Below are 15,617 nucleotides of genomic sequence, written 5' to 3' on the forward strand. Positions count from 1 at the left end.
TCTAACCATATGTTTTGAAATGAAACAATATACTCATTCTGTTACAGCTGAAGGCTTCAATGACTGCTTTACAATTACCAGCAATAAAGAGGGAAAGTAATATTGAAATAGCATTTGCTGTGGAATAGAAAGTAATTACAGCATAGAAATGAGAATGCCCAATGTATATATCACAAGTCTGACGCAATACAGTACTGTTATACCATTTCCATCACAATATTTATTGGTTTGCTTATACAAGAATAAATAAAAAAATAAAAATGACAAGAATTAGAATATGTGGGATTCAGTTTTCACGTTAACTATCCCAGGCCAAGACTTTCGTGTTTCAGAAGATCATGAAAAACAATCTGTCCTTTTACCAACTGAACTATGATCAGAGAAGTAAGACTAGTAAGAGTTTAACATGTAAGCACAATTACAGTAAAAAGTCCACACAGAAAATTGGGTAAAGCTAGTGCCTATAATATCTTGGAAGTGCAGATACAGCTGCATTGTGCTAAGCTCATTACATGACACAGAATACATCGTACCAGGAAGCCCTCTTGGCTACCGGAGAGACAGAATGTGCTCCACTGCACATACACCCCTGCAGCAACCATTTTATTTTTTGCTTACCAAATTACACTGATTGTCATTAGAAAGTCAGAATTTGTCCAGGTTGGAAATTACCATTAGAATTTCACACAACCCAAGACAGTCCAAAAAATAAATTGAATTTAAATACAAACTTACTCTTCCCATTACACTTAAACCACCATCTTCTTTTATTGGGGAGGGATTTTAGTTTCAATTCCTACTGGTAAAAAGCAAATAAAGAAAGCAAGAGAGACACAGATTGAACTCTTTCCAGCTTTCAGATTCTGTTCTTGGTGCAGACTTTGGGATTATCTTTTGTGACTGTTAAACTTTTGTGACTGTTAAACTGTTAAGCAGCAGGTGTTTTCCTGCTGCTATGTCATTTGTATCATGCGTGTAGATTCCCTGTAATCAATACATTGTGCACAACAATTCAGATTTTGCATTTGTTCTTCCTCACAATGGAATCACAGATTCACTAAAATTTAAATGTTATTTCTCATACTAACTTATTGGATTGTAATCAGCAGTAATGCCATTTAAAATTTAATGAAAGCAATTACAAACAAAAGTCAAAGTTTGTTTCCATAGAACTGAAAACAAAGGCACTCTCTTAATACTACAGACCCAGTATCTGACAGCAACTTGCCAAATAGTTTTACATCTACTTTCCACTCTAGACATTGAAGATCTTTGTCAAAATTTGCTAAATAAGAAAATAAGCAAATGGAAACTAAGTCTTTTATACCAAGTTAAATCTTGAAAACTGCCTAAATTCAAGATAACTGCCTAAATTCAAGATACCAGGGCATATTCTAGAGCCATTCTATAACCATTTTAGAGTTATTCTAGAACTTCTGACGTCCCGGTGTTGAAAGTTGCAGGTGTGTTTTGTTGTTGCTTTTTTTGTTTGTTTATTTTTGTCACAGTACACAGTAACAGAGAAAGTCTTTATTAAGAATGTTAGACATAGTCTGATGACAATAGATAACTACATATACGCAGCTTCAAAGCAATGTCCAGGTATTATTTTGTGAGGGAGGGAGGGAGGGAGGGAGGGAGGGAGGGAGGGAGGGAGGAAGGAAGGAAGGAAGGAAGGAAGGAAGGAAGGAAGGAAGGAAGGAAGGAAGGAAGGAAGGAAGGGAGGCAGGTAGGGAGGGAGGGAGGGAGGAAGGATCTGTGGTCTACTGGTCTACTACTACAGGAATAAGCCCCTGGGCTGGAGACTGTGGTAGTCTACAGACAGGGCACTGGCTGGCTCTCATGACATGACATACCCAAGGCTCAGATAAATCTATGAGGCCTGTTTTAGGCTGATATTTGGTTCCCAGATAGAAAAGTTGTCTTGCTACTTTCCTGGGACTTTTGCATTAGAATTAAGGTAGAAAACAAAGAAGTAGGAAGAAAAAAAAAAAAAGTAGAAAGAAATGCAGCAAGGGACAGAGACCTACCCAAGCTTGTCAGAACTGATCAAGTGGCCTCAACCACCTGAATTAGGAGATGGCTTAGGGCTGTAGTAGCCTGCGGGACATGTGCAAAGTGTGCAATGTGGTCTAAACTATAAAGTTTTCAGACTCAGAGTTCAAAATGAGCTCCCAACATAGCCTTTACCAAACGTTGCCAGCAAGCAACAGCGAACTGGCAGCTCCAAAATTCACTTCGATATTCCCCCGGGCACTTGCTGAGTGCTATGTATCTGCTGGGCTCCACCGCTCTAATGACAGGTTGTAAAGAAAACAGAGAGATTAAGGGAAGGGAGCTGTGAAGAGAGAAAGCAATGACTGAAGGTCGGGGCTATGCCCACAAGCAAAGACAGCCCGTGTGGAGGACCGTCACTTCGTAGCTCTGCCTCTGGGGCCGACCCCGAGCCCACAAAGGGGAGGCCACAGCCGCCGGGATGCCTCGGGGCAGCCCCACTCCACGTCCCTGAGGCGGCAGCGGGCCCGAGGCCGCGGCCACAGCGGCGACGCCAGGGAGGCATGGGCGGCTCCGAAGTTGCGTAACAGGCTGCAAGAGGAGCCCGGCTCTCCGCCGCGCCCCCGCTGCCTCCTCCCCTCGCCGGAGCCCGCCCGTCTCCGCGCCCCCTTGGCAGCCAATGGCACTGAGCGAGGTGGCTGCATGTGGTGGCGCCGACCCAGCGCCCGGGCTGGGAGGAGAGGAGGAGGCAGCAGGCGCCGCTGGTCTCTCGCTGCCGCTCCCCCGCTCCGGGCTCTCCTGACAGCGGCGGCCAGCCTCGGTCCCTCCGCCCCGCCGGTACCCGCAGCATGGACTCGGACTCCGGGGAGCTCAGCGAAGGCGAGCTGGTCTCACCTGCAGGTAAGGGGGGAGATGCTGCCTGCGGGACCGCTGCCGGCCGGCCCCCGGCGAGCCCGGGGATGACTGAGGGAAGGGGTTCACCGCCCCGCCGCCGCCGCCTCGGAGCACTTCGCACGGCAGCGGCCGTGCCGGGCCGAGGGGCTGCGCGCGGGGACGGTGCCGCTGTGGCGAGCGGGCGGCTGCCGCCCGGCACCAGCCCCGCCAGCCGCCCGGCCTCTCGGGAGGGTAGGCACCGGGCAGAGGCTAGCAGCCTCCCGCTGCCCCACTCAGGAGGGGTCCGGCCCGGCTCCTCCTTGCCTCCTGCCCCGACTAGGGAAGAGAGCTGCCCTGCAGCTCGTGCAGTTCAGGCATGTCGTGCCGGGCGGTTGAATTAGCAGCGCTGGCATAAATCCGATCCATTGTGCCTTATGTCCAGAGGCTGCAAAGTTCTCCAGGTTTGGCTAGTTTCTTGCTGCCGCTACAGTTAGCCTGTGTGCAGGAGGGGAGGACTGCTCCTCAGAGACCAGGCATGCCGGGCCCCCAGGCCGCTCAGTTTCTGGTTTCAAGAGTCCTAACTTGTCCCCCCAAAAAACAACATAAAAATGCTGCTGTTCTGCTGCAGCCTGCATAGTTCTTAGATGAGACAGAAGGAGAAAATAAAAACAAACATCTTTCTTGCATTTCCAAATTTCCACATTCCTAAGTCCTACGCAAAGCAGCAGCAAACCGTTGCTGATGTGCTGTAATCAAAGGGTGTCCCGTGTAAGCAGTAAATGGGGCCAAACTTGCCTCAAACCCTGTATGTATAGAAGTAGATTTGTGCTACCAGCACTGGCAACCAGCTCAGGGCCACCCCGTGCCCTTCCACACATACTTTCAGTCAGCGGCATTACCACCGTCGGGGCTGCGGTGCTGTCACACGTGGCTGGCCCACGACAGGCACTGGGTGAGGACGGGCACGAGGAGCGGGAGGGACACGTGTGACGCCAGCTTCCCACGGGGGAAGTCACGGGTACCTTCTCTGAAGGTGTTTAACTGGCAGGAGACAAGCAAGCGCAACTGGAATAGTGTCAGGAGCTGTCATAGAGATCATCGTAAACACAGATAGAAAGTTACTGCGCTACATCATGAGATCATCTTTGAGAAAAATCTAAGCTAGACAGATCGTGGTGAAAATGTCATTTTATCCCAGCTGTCATCTCCTCCTCCTCTTCCTCATCCCCTTCAAAAAAAAAAAAAGGTGACATTTTGTTGTGACATCTTGACATTTTGTTTTTTATTTTCTTACTCAAAATCTAAAGAAATAAGACTATTAAGAGGTTGTACAACTTCTTATGGTCACAGAGCTCGGTTATGCTGAAAGTACTAGCAAAGACCACCAACAGTTGCACTTTTCATCCAAATATACAAAGCAGTGCACGGAGTGTAAATTACAAGCATTACATTTATAGAGAAATTAATGTGATATAGCTCTTGCCAACAACTTGTTCCTGTTGCAAATAGATTTTCCTTTTAAATAAATTAAAAATAACTATAGATTGCCATAAGTGCTTTTTATGTCATCACTTGCTAGCTGCCAAGAGCTGATGTTCATTGTTCTCTACACCTTTTCCTTCCTTGTACTAAAAGAAGAAAAATTTGGTATTTTGGCCATACATGGCACGTGCCAATGCAGTAGAATAAAACTGGAACAGAGTGAGAACTTAGTGGTTTTGTCTTAACAGGTTGCAATCAGTCTTTCCTAAACTAAAGAATTATTACATGCTGTTTGTATCCCCCATCATCCCCTTCTGATTTATTTTTTTTAGATTTCATTTGGTCCCTTTTCTGTACTCTGACATATGTGCAGTGCTGTATCTCTCTGGCCGTGGGTGTTCAGGCATCCTGCTGTCAGTTACTGTTGCAGTCACAGAAACAGGGGCTACAGCATGGGTTTCAGTCACCACCTTGCTCAGGGAACTGTCATACCCCACAGACCTAGTGACCAGGGGCATTCTGCCTGCAGATTAATAGGGCAAGCAGAGAGCCTTGGATAAATATTCAGGATGAAGTTCTAGTAATGGTCTGATTGTGGGCAGTGAGTATGGAACAGCTAGGGTTTTGTACTGGAAGTGACACGTCAACTTGAACGTCTAGCTTATTCTCCTTTAACGAGCCTCCACACCTAAAGTACATAAAGCAATGACTTCACCTTGCACAACTATAAGCCTGTTATGGCCACTGCCCACTTTTCAAGTTGTCCAACTGCTCAAACCCAGTACAGTAATTTCTCTCTAGGGCTTCACGATGCTAATGCAATACAGATGTTTAAAAGCACATCCATCCCACTTAAGGGCTTGCATTCCTCCTACAGTACATACTGAGCTTTCTGCTCTGTCCTGCTGGAACAGCCCCTCTACCATTGCTGGGACACGGGCAGCGTGAACAGGACAGGACAGCAAGGTTCCTTGCGCACCCCCACCATCTGCCACACGTGCTTGACTTCCAAGAGCCAGCTGGAGTCTTGCTCTGAGATCCCAGCAGCCTCATTTCCTTTAATAGCCCACTTAAAGCTGAGTCTCCAAGGAAGCAGAAGTATTTTTTCATGTCTTCTGAATCTGTTGTCATGATAGCATCTTTATATTTCTTTGGTGCAAGCAAAATGTTCCTTATATGTGAGTATCTTAAAATACTAGCTGTACTTAAAAACCACAAAACCAAAAACCCCACACCTCAGCACACAAGAACATCCAGCTCCACAACCTTGGCTTCCATCAGACCAGACTCCTCACCCATCCATTACTGCTTTGTATTGACTTGGCTGTATAGTCAAAGATTACATTTTTCCCCCTCGAAAATTTACTCATGAGTTGACCCCCAGTTAAAAATAAATAAATAAATAAATAAATAATAAACAGATCTTCATGATTTTTTTTTCTTTCCAGAATCTGTACCTTGTAATGAAAAATAAGAAAAAAATATATATATGCTTACTAGCACTACCTTTGGTGAAGTTTCTCAAATTTTATTCTGTGACAGTAGTGTTTCTTGTCCTAAATATAAGCTTTCAGAATATGAGTGAGTAATCCTAGAACAGAACATTGTTCACATTTTATGTCCACCTATTCAGAGGTGTTTTTTTTGTTTGTTTGTTTTTGTTGTTGTTGTTGTTGTTGTTTTTAAAAAAAGTTCTTCAGAAGAGCAGTGGATTTTTTTTCTAGTTCTTTCACAGGCACCCTGCCACATGAAAGTATGATTCTCTGTGCTATCTTTTAAACTAACATTTCACAAAAATCCAGGTCATCTCCAGCAGCAATGATTTAGCAGTGGCTTTGAGGATTCTCCATGCAAGTGAAAGGCAACAGACCTTCATTTGGAGTGCATTGTCCTAGCTTCCTCAGCTAAGCAGGCAGGAATTCTGCCATATAGTTCTAATGCAATATTGCTTTAAGCCTTTCTACAAGCTACTAGGTCAGAACATAGGTTTCCATGCTTATTTAATGAACTATTATGCTACACTAGCATATGATATCTAGATGCTTAAGTACCTGTATTGTCTCTGAACCAATATATTTTATTTATTTTTAATAAATTTACCATATCCCAGAGAATGAACTGTTGCCAGTGCCTTCTTTCCCACTGAAGTCAAGAGAAATTTGTCCTAGGAAAAAGAGCAACTTGTGCTCCAAGTAGAGCTCTAAAGCGGTGATAGGATTTTTTTTGGAACATTAACACTGTGGAGCCTACAGGTTTGTGCGATGCCGGGGAGAACAAGATGAAAACAACCTTATCATCAGCCTGGCATCCATAAAGAAAGTGGGAGTTTTATATTCTTCAGCAGGGCCAAGATCTTACCCTGTGACTCCCAGCGCAAAAAGATTAACACATTTTAAATTTGATAAATTATCTGAACTCTACCCTGATGAATAAATGTGCTCTTAGTAAAAACAACAACAGATTTAAACATTACTTAATGCTGTAAAACAGCCGCGACAGACGTGAATAATGTTTTTGGACCTGTGATATTATTTGATTCACAATGCTTAGAAAATAATGCTTTCTGGAAATAATTTATCATGGTATGTAAACTGTCTGTACATTTGTGATATTAATCTTTTGAGCCTTTTGCATATTTTAACACCATTTTACACAGCTAAATGCCATTGAAGTGTTAATATAATATATACCCTTGTAAACAGAAGATTAATTAGAGAGTTCCATAAGATATGTGGCACTATGCAAAAACTGTTGAAGACATTGCGTAAGTGCAAGTAGGCATTTTGTAATTCTCTTCACAGTATCTTGCTGGTCATTTTATTTTATTTTACATTTAAATCATGACAAAGTATCCTTTGCCTGAGGGAATGCCTGTGTCTTTGAATAGGTTCAATTTTAAGAAAATGTTTCACTTTTTATGTAAAAGGTCCAAGTCACATATGCAAAAAAATTTACTGGACTTTAGACAAGCAAGCAGAAGTGGTAGATAGCAGCATGTTGTAAGTTTTGAAGCTAGGAAAAAACAAACAAACAAACAAACAAAAAAAAACCACTATTTTTAGTAGAAGCTGCAGACTACTGAATGTTTCTGAATTAAGTGCTTTCTACCAGCTAACAAAGGACTCTCTCTCCCTTCCCTTCTGCTGAAAAAGAAAAAAAGCTAGTTGAAAAGAGATGGACAGAGAAGAACTAGCATGTCTGAGGGTCCCATACCCTAAACCCTCTTAAGAGCTTAGATCAAACTGCCAACTAAGGCAAGCATAGCAGAGACACTCAGATACAAGATAGAGCAGGCAAGAGACACCTCAGGGTCATAAGGCAATTCCCATGAAAGAGGAGCAGCCAGGGCAGGCGCATGACCTGAGAGCCTGACTGGGTAAGTTTTCTCGAACCATTCTACTCTTCCCTCCAGGAAAGACATGTGCTTTCTGGGATTTACATACAGACCCCTCCTTAGCAAAATGACTGTCAGACTGGGTGCCTTATCAAATTGGGAATACAAACAAACAAACAAACAAAAAAACACCTTCAAAAGGCAAGAATCCACTCATGCTGTGTTGTTAGTACATTAGTACAAACCACAAATAATCCTATTTTTGTTAAGATGAATAGACAATATGGTTGAGTAGGTCAACCTGTTCAGGCTTCTGTTTTTTTAAATCAAGTGGAAATACGAACTTCATGAAACACTTCACTGAAACCAAAGGTCACCTGCTTGAGCATCTGTGGACCAGACTGCTAAGCAGCAGCAGTGGATAGCATATGAAATAATACCCTTTTTCAGTAGCTTTGATGTGCTCCAGTATGGAATTTGTACCTTAAGAAAAACTCATCCTTCCTGCACTTACCAAAAATGAAAAACAAAGATCTTCAAGATTTTCCTCCTACATTTGGCAGGATGGCATATCGAATCATGCGGTCTCAGAAGGACCAGTCACCATGAAGCAGACTGACTCTCGGGCAGTGAGAACAGGCACATGAAGGATCTCATGTTATCTTACTGAATAAATATTTGAGATTCTTCATCAGAATTACTTACTTTCAAGACAGAGCATGCTAGTGCCAAACAGACACACAAATGGCAGACAAAAGCCAGCCATGACTTCACCAAATCAGAGAGCTCGTGTTTCTCAGGCACAGAAATAGACTTTACACTTAGATGAATGTACATGTATGAAGGGCCCTAAACTGAGGTGTTCACACCTAAATATATGTTTCTAGCAGCCTGAACAGAAAGTCTCTACTTTAAAAAATAAAATAAAATAAAATAAAATAAAATAAAATAAAATAAAATAAAATAAAATAAAATAAAATAAAATAAAATAAAATAAAATAAAATAAAATAAAATAAAATAAATAAAGTGGATATGGACAAACCTTGGAGCAAACATTTGACACCAGTTCATAGATGGGATTATGAAACTGTACCCTGTCACAGAAGTCAGTGGTTATTCCTGTCTGCCCCGCCAAAAGCCTGGAATGACAGTGGGTTTCATTTCATAGGACATTTTGGCAATAGCATATGTGCTGTATAAAGCTATATACATGTCTCCTCAAAAATAACTCATACTTTGAAGAGATGTGTCTTTCATCTTTCTTTGCATCTACACCAAAGTCAAAAAAGTCATGGCAGGAAGAGTAGGTCACTTTTTTTTTTTTTTTTTTTTTTTTGGTAAAGAAAGAAAAAAGAACAAAGCTATAAGCCCTAGGTAAAAAGGAAGATGGTAGGCCAGGTGGATTCACAAGTACATCAGCCTAGGTGGGAGGGAGTTCTAAAGACCTGGCCTTCCTGAAAAGCCATTTTGCTGTTTTCATTTTACTTGGTATCACTTGGGGTGACAGGCCCGGTCAGGTCCCAGGAAAGTAGGTGAACCCTCTAACTTCCTAAAAGCACTTACTGTCTTTTCTGATAAGCTAAGCGAGGCCTGGCTGTGGGCCCAATCAGTGGTACACTAAACTGTTCATCTATTAATATATATTTTGTCACTGTTCCAGCCCATGCCAGATAGCCTCCCACAAAATGTCCTGGCATGAGATGGAAGATAACAGTGGCCAGTATGAATTAAACAACATTTGCAGTGTGGGAAAGAATTCAGCTTGCATCCAGATGGCCGTACTCTAGTGTGTACTACAGGTTCTGTCCCGGTTTACTTACGGATGTAGACCCAGTGGTCAGAGCAGGCTGCAGCCTTTGCCGTGGCAGTGACTTCTGGTGCACCGCTTGGTCCAGGCTGGTGGGTTGCTTGTGGGCCTCTCTCAGAGCAGCTGCCTTGGGCTACAACCAGGGTTTGAAGCCTTGCCGCGTCAGAGTTCAGTTATTTGCCATTTCCCCGCAGAAATCTCTTTGCCAGTTAGCTTCTGTCAGCATCTTATAAGCTGACAGAAGTTTAGTTCAGGGAGACCTACGGAAAGCTGGGACAAAGTTGCTGCGGTAATTATGATTTGGGTCTGTGGTATAAAACTTTCTCTTGAAAAGCCAAGCTGAGCTCAGGCCCTGCCTGGTAGCCAATGATTTTCTACTCTTAAAGGCAGCCATCTTAAATGAAATAGACTGCAAAGAGTAAAAGTTACTTCTCTGTCCTTTCCAGTGGACATTAATTCCTCCTTGGTAGAGATTCTGCTGTCTGTCAAAGTTTGGTATGCTGTCTAGCCTCCCTAGCCTAGGTTTGACTAACATTCATCAGCATAATAACAGATGGAATATTATTTCAACCTATGATATTTTGCCATAAAGACATTCCTTTGGTCTTCTTACTGGTGCTGTTTAATATGAAATGTAATCTTCTGAAACACAAACAGTATAAATTAGCAGAACACCTAATTACCACCAACAAACATTTTATTTCTGGCATTAATTTTGTTTATCCAAGCAGCTTGTGTTACAGAGAAAAAAAAATCCTCTCTTTGAAGACATATATTAACACTATTACTGTGTCACTGTTTTCTCTCCAAATAGTTTTCCTTAATTTCTACAGCATTTAATTTATGTGGTGAAATCACTGACAGATGCAGATCAAAGAATTGCACATTTCTTGGACTTTTGAAAGTGAGGTTCTTCGGGAGGTTATTTAATTTAAAGATGACGAACTTTCAGAGGATGTTTCCAATAAAAACTTTGTACCACAGTGTTATGTCAGACAAATGTCAATGCTTTTTGTTTGCTTGCATTTAATTTTAAACTTTGTATGTTTGTGCACTACTTCTCCCTCACTCTTAAAACAGAGGGAAGTAGGCAAGAGGTATCCCGAATGATCTTTGTGGTCACTTCAAAGCAAGTTATAGTTGGCGTCTCACTATTTTGATACTCATTACTATTTTGATGCATCTTTTCTTTAAAAGCTTCTCCTAACAGTGGAGACTATTAACCATAGATGCAAAAATAACCAGTACAGTCATGACATGCAGCTACTGGATTTCTTAGAAAATAAAGAATTAGTGAGGGGAAAATATTAGCTTGGATTACAGATTTAGGAATGGAATAAAAAGTTCACAAGCCTAAATATATGTGAAGACTACTTCCATGAACTCTGTGGAGTGCCAGTATGCCCTTTCTTACCAACTTGGACTAATTGGTGCCCTTTAAATATACCAGGTGCTGTAACAGTAAAAAAGGAAATGTTTGTTCAGCAGTTGTTCTCTATCAGAAGCCAGCTTCTATCATGTAAATCTAGCCAGAGAGAACTCCTAGCCAGGCTCAGGCTTTTTCCTCACCTGTATTTGTTTGTGAAAGTGTATTTTCATGTCAGTTCTTAAAGGTTGATGTCAGGTATCATCCTGCATAAGAAGGAATGACATAGCACTTTGTATCCTCAGAGCAGATATATCTGAGATTTCACTCTTGCCAGCTCCCTGCTTTCTCTAAGAAGAGACCAATATGTTCTTCCAAAACAGCCACCACTGGTATTTCTCCACAGAGTACTTCCTTTACAGAAGTCATACAGAATTGAAGGAAAGCCAAGAACAAATCATGTTTTTTAAGGACAGATGAATACCAGTGTTCAGCATAATTCCATGATTCAAACATTAAATTTTGGATTGAATCAGATTCCTAAGGGCTTAGAGCAGTCCCAGCACTCAGTTGCTAATCAGCCAGTACACTCCAGACCAGGATACCTCTTGCAGCCCAGCGGACTATTTCCAGATTGTGAACTAGGTTTCTTTTTAATGGGTTGTTATCTAGCCCAACAAGCTTACAAGAAAGTTTTGCTGATTTTGCTCAGTGCTAAGTGTTTAAAAATGTATTAAAGAACAGCTAGAAAGTAAATGCTTTCAATGTTAAAATTGCTACCTGCAATAGCTTGTACCAGTAAAAGGGGATGTTTTGACTACACGAACAACGGTGAATGGAACTGCTCCCTGGGAGGATACACAGGGCTTGAAATAAAGCTCAGCACATGCAGCCTGCTAATGCATGCAGAAGGGAAGGAAGATCAAAAGCCACCTTACACCCTCCCTTTGACTGCCACATGCTACTGAAGAGGTTAAGTCCTTTGTACAAATGGAAAAACAACTTTTTGGATATTTTCTCTAACTTCCGACCTCTGGAATCTTTTTTGCTTTTCGTTTTTTTGCCCATCCTTGCCTCTTGAGCTAACATTTTGTGTTCCTTCTCCAAATATCCACAACTTTCTAGCCTTACTGATCTCATTTGATCGCATTCAGGCCTCACGTGGAGTACTGTGTTCAGTTCTGGGCTCCCTGGTACAAAAAAGACAGGGATCTCCTGGAAAGAGTCCAGCGGAGGGCCACAAAGACGATACAGGGCCTGAAGCATCTTCCCTATGAGGAAAGGCCAAGAGACCTGGGTCTGTTCAGCCTGGAGAAAAGAAGACTGAGAGGGGATCTCATCAATGTGTATACATACCTGAGGTGTGGGAGACAGAGGGATTTGGCCAACCTCTTTTCAGTGGTTTGCAGGGACAGGACAAGGAGTCATGGCCACAAGATAGAGCACAGGAAGTTCCGTACCAACATGAGAAAGAACTTCTTCACGGTGAGGGTGACGGGGCACTGGAACAGGCTGCCCAGGGAGGTTGTGGAGTCTCCTTCTCTGGAGATATTTAAGGCCCATCTGGACGCCTACCTGGGCAGCCTGCTGTAAGGAACCTGCTTTGGCAGGGGTGTTGGACCCAATGATCTTTCGAGGTCCCTTCCAACCCCTTCAATTCTGTGATTCTGTGATTTCCCTTGTACATGTACATCAGCCAATACACTACTTTCACAAACCTCAGTTCCTCCAATCTCAACCCGATTCCTCATGTTTAACTAATTTATTTTCAAAAATTCTTGGATTTATGAGTTCTGCCACTATGAAATAGGATAAATACTGTTCCCTCTATGAAAGGGAAAACTGATGGGAGTAGGATATCGTCTTGTCTTAATTAGAGGTATTAGAAACAGATCTGCTGTGCCAGAACTAACCTGCCTCCTGTGGCAAACAACCAACCCAGACAGTGGGCTTGCAAATGAGATAGGCATCATCCTGATTAACAAGGCATGTCAAGTAAAGGAAAGTTTGATCTTGAAATATTGGAGCAGATAAATAAGATGTTTGCTAGAAAATGAGAATACAATAATACCTCCACAGAAAACAGCAGCTTTGCTCTTACTTCCAGAATGCATTCCTGAACACCTACTTGAAGAAACAGCACACTCTTACCCCATAAGATCAGATCACTGGGCTCGAACAGAAGGTCCAGGGGCAGAATTACATTTCTCTGCAGACAGCAGCCTGTGGCTGTCACTGATCAAATGAGGTCAAAGGAGGACACTGCTTTCTAGTGACACAGGTTAATTACAAGGAATAAAGAAAAGCAGAGCAGTACCACTCCCACGTTTACCAACATATTCTTAAGTGTTTTAATGAAAAAGTTTGACTGAATAGATATCGTGAGAGGATTCAGAAGTTGCCCCCAGGAAGCAAGCAGAAACTTTCAGCAGCTGCTAAGAAGCAGTGCAGGCAAGAGATGCTTATGGAACCAAAATTCTTTTGTCATCAAGATGAGGAGAGTAAAGACAGACACAAGGGATGTACTAAGGAAAGGTGGTGAAGCAGGGAAGTTGTCAAGGAGGAGCAGGTTCACCAGAACACCAGCATAGCAGCTGCATCCACTTTTCCTCTCTACCACTGACCTGGCTGAGCTGAACCAAACAAGTATCAGCTGAATCTGCCCCTTGTAGGGCCAGCAGCCACCCTGACAACTAGTCTTTGCCTTCAGCAGAGAGGAGTCCCTCACTCTTACTTTGGAGACTGCCTTATCTTTGTGGTTTTTCTTTGCCTGAGACTGAGTTTGGAGTAGACGTGACTCCTGACAGGTTAGCAAAGTTTAGCATGCACGTATAGCATTGTCAAGCACCGAGACCAAAGAAGCTACTCTCTGTTTCCCACTCGTCCAACACAAGGGTGATTGGAAACAGGGTCCTTACCTTGCACCAGGGTATCTTGCTGGATCATGTACCTCAAATGCCAGACCCACCCTCGTTTGTCCCCAGTCAGGAGCATCTTGCAAGTGACCTGCCAGCACAGAGGAGGATATCTGGTCCTACCCAGCAGGAAGGAAGAGCACAGCTCTGCCCTGGGGCAGTCCTCTTCCCCATTTACATGTCCCAGCACAACAGAAAGGTTGTAAAATCATATCATGTTCATATCTTCAGATCTGTGCAGCTTTGAAATCCCCACAAGAACCACAAGAAACCATGTCCATGCTTTCCCATCCATACACAGAAGACAAGTAACAGTTGCTCTGCCTTGCTTAGAGCTCTGTGTAATCACCTTTTGGTTCTTCTCTAGAAAAATACTGCCTTAGCAACAGCTGAGCAATACTAAGACAGCAATGTGCAGGAAGGGAGTTTAGGGTAATTGGGAAACCACTGTTCTATGAAAATGTGAAAAATATCGAATAGAGTTCCTTGAATTAATTCCTTAATTCCTTGAAGTTACTGTAGTCAGTGACAAGGAAGTAAAAAGCTACACATGAAACACCTCTGGTTTTGCACCATGAAGTTTGACTAGACGTACCAAATAACCAGGGCAGGCAGCCACAACTATAGGAGGGTTTTTGATTATATACTCATCACTGAAACAGCTTTTCTACATTTATTGATTTCCTTTTTCCCCATAGCCACATTTGAAGGAAATTCAGATAGCATATGTGCAGTTATATTAAACACGAGTTGTGGAATGTTTCATTTCTTCCCTCACTTCTACAGAAGATAAAGCAGTAATGTTTCCTAATAGGGTTTATAATTTAGGGACAGCTGACACCTCCTAGTCAGTTTATCAGTGACCAAAGGACAATTCTGTTTGTTCATATGTTATTAAAGAGGTTGAAAGTGAATCTTTAAATAAGTACTTAGCTTTCTTTTAAAGCAATACTGCTTCTTTTGCAGATGACATCAAGTTAGGTGCATGTGTCGATCTGCTTGAGGGTATGAAAGCTCTGCAGGAGGATCTGGATAGGCTGCACCGATGGGCTGAGGTCAACTGCATGAAGTTCAACAAGGCCAAGTGCCGGGTCCTGCACCTGGGGCGCAATAACCCCAAGCAGAGCTACAGGCTGGGAGATGAGTGGTTGGAGAGCTGCCTGGCAGAGAAGGACCTGGGAGTGATGGTGGACAGTCGGCTGAATATGAGCCAGCAGTGTGCTCAGGTGGCCAAGAAGGCCAACGGCATCCTGGCTTGTATCAGAAACAGTGTGACCAGCAGGGCTAGGGAGGTGATCGTCCCCCTGTACTCGGCTCTGGTGAGGCCGCACCTCGAGTACTGTGTTCAGTTTTGGGCCCCTCGCTACAAGAAGGACATCGAGGTGCTTGAGCGGGTCCAGAGAAGGGCGACGAAGCTGGTGAGGGGCCTGGAGAACAAGTCCTACGAGGAGCGGCTGAGGGAGCTGGGCTTGTTCAGCCTGGAGAAGAGAAGGCTCAGGGGCGACCTTATTGCTCTCTACAGATACCTCAAAGGAGGCTGTAGTGAGGTGGGGGATGGCCTGTTCTCCCACGTGCCTGGTGACAGGACAAGGGGGAATGGGCTAAAGTTGCGCCAGGGGAGTTTTAGGTTAGATGTTAGGAAGAACTTCTTTACTGAAAGGGTTGTTAGACATTGGAACAGGCTGCCCAGGGAGGTGGTGGAGTCACCATCCCTGGAAGTCTTTAAAAGACATTTAGATGTAGAGCTTAGGGATATGGTTTAGTGGGGACTGTTAGTGTTAGGTCAGAGGTTGGACTCGATGATCTTGAGGTCTCTTCCAACCTAGAAATTCTGTGATTCTGTG

At 43.2% G+C, this 15,617-nt stretch overlaps 1 protein-coding gene across 1 annotated transcript in view; it reads left to right on the forward strand.

Moving 5' to 3' along the window:
• Window positions 1-2,549: 2,549 nt before the first annotated feature.
• TNFAIP8L3 (TNF alpha induced protein 8 like 3) overlaps window positions 2,550-15,617 on the forward strand; it is a 47,427-nt gene continuing 34,359 nt past the window's right edge. Inside the window, exon 1 of the mRNA XM_068695627.1 lies at window positions 2,550-2,895. Coding sequence (XP_068551728.1) covers window positions 2,844-2,895 — 52 coding nt within the window. The 5' untranslated portion in view covers window positions 2,550-2,843. The remainder of the gene's footprint in view (window positions 2,896-15,617) is intronic.

The sequence above is a fragment of the Anas acuta genome, chromosome 12 (genome assembly GCF_963932015.1).
Source record: "Anas acuta chromosome 12, bAnaAcu1.1, whole genome shotgun sequence".
Lineage (NCBI taxonomy): Eukaryota > Metazoa > Chordata > Aves > Anseriformes > Anatidae > Anas > Anas acuta.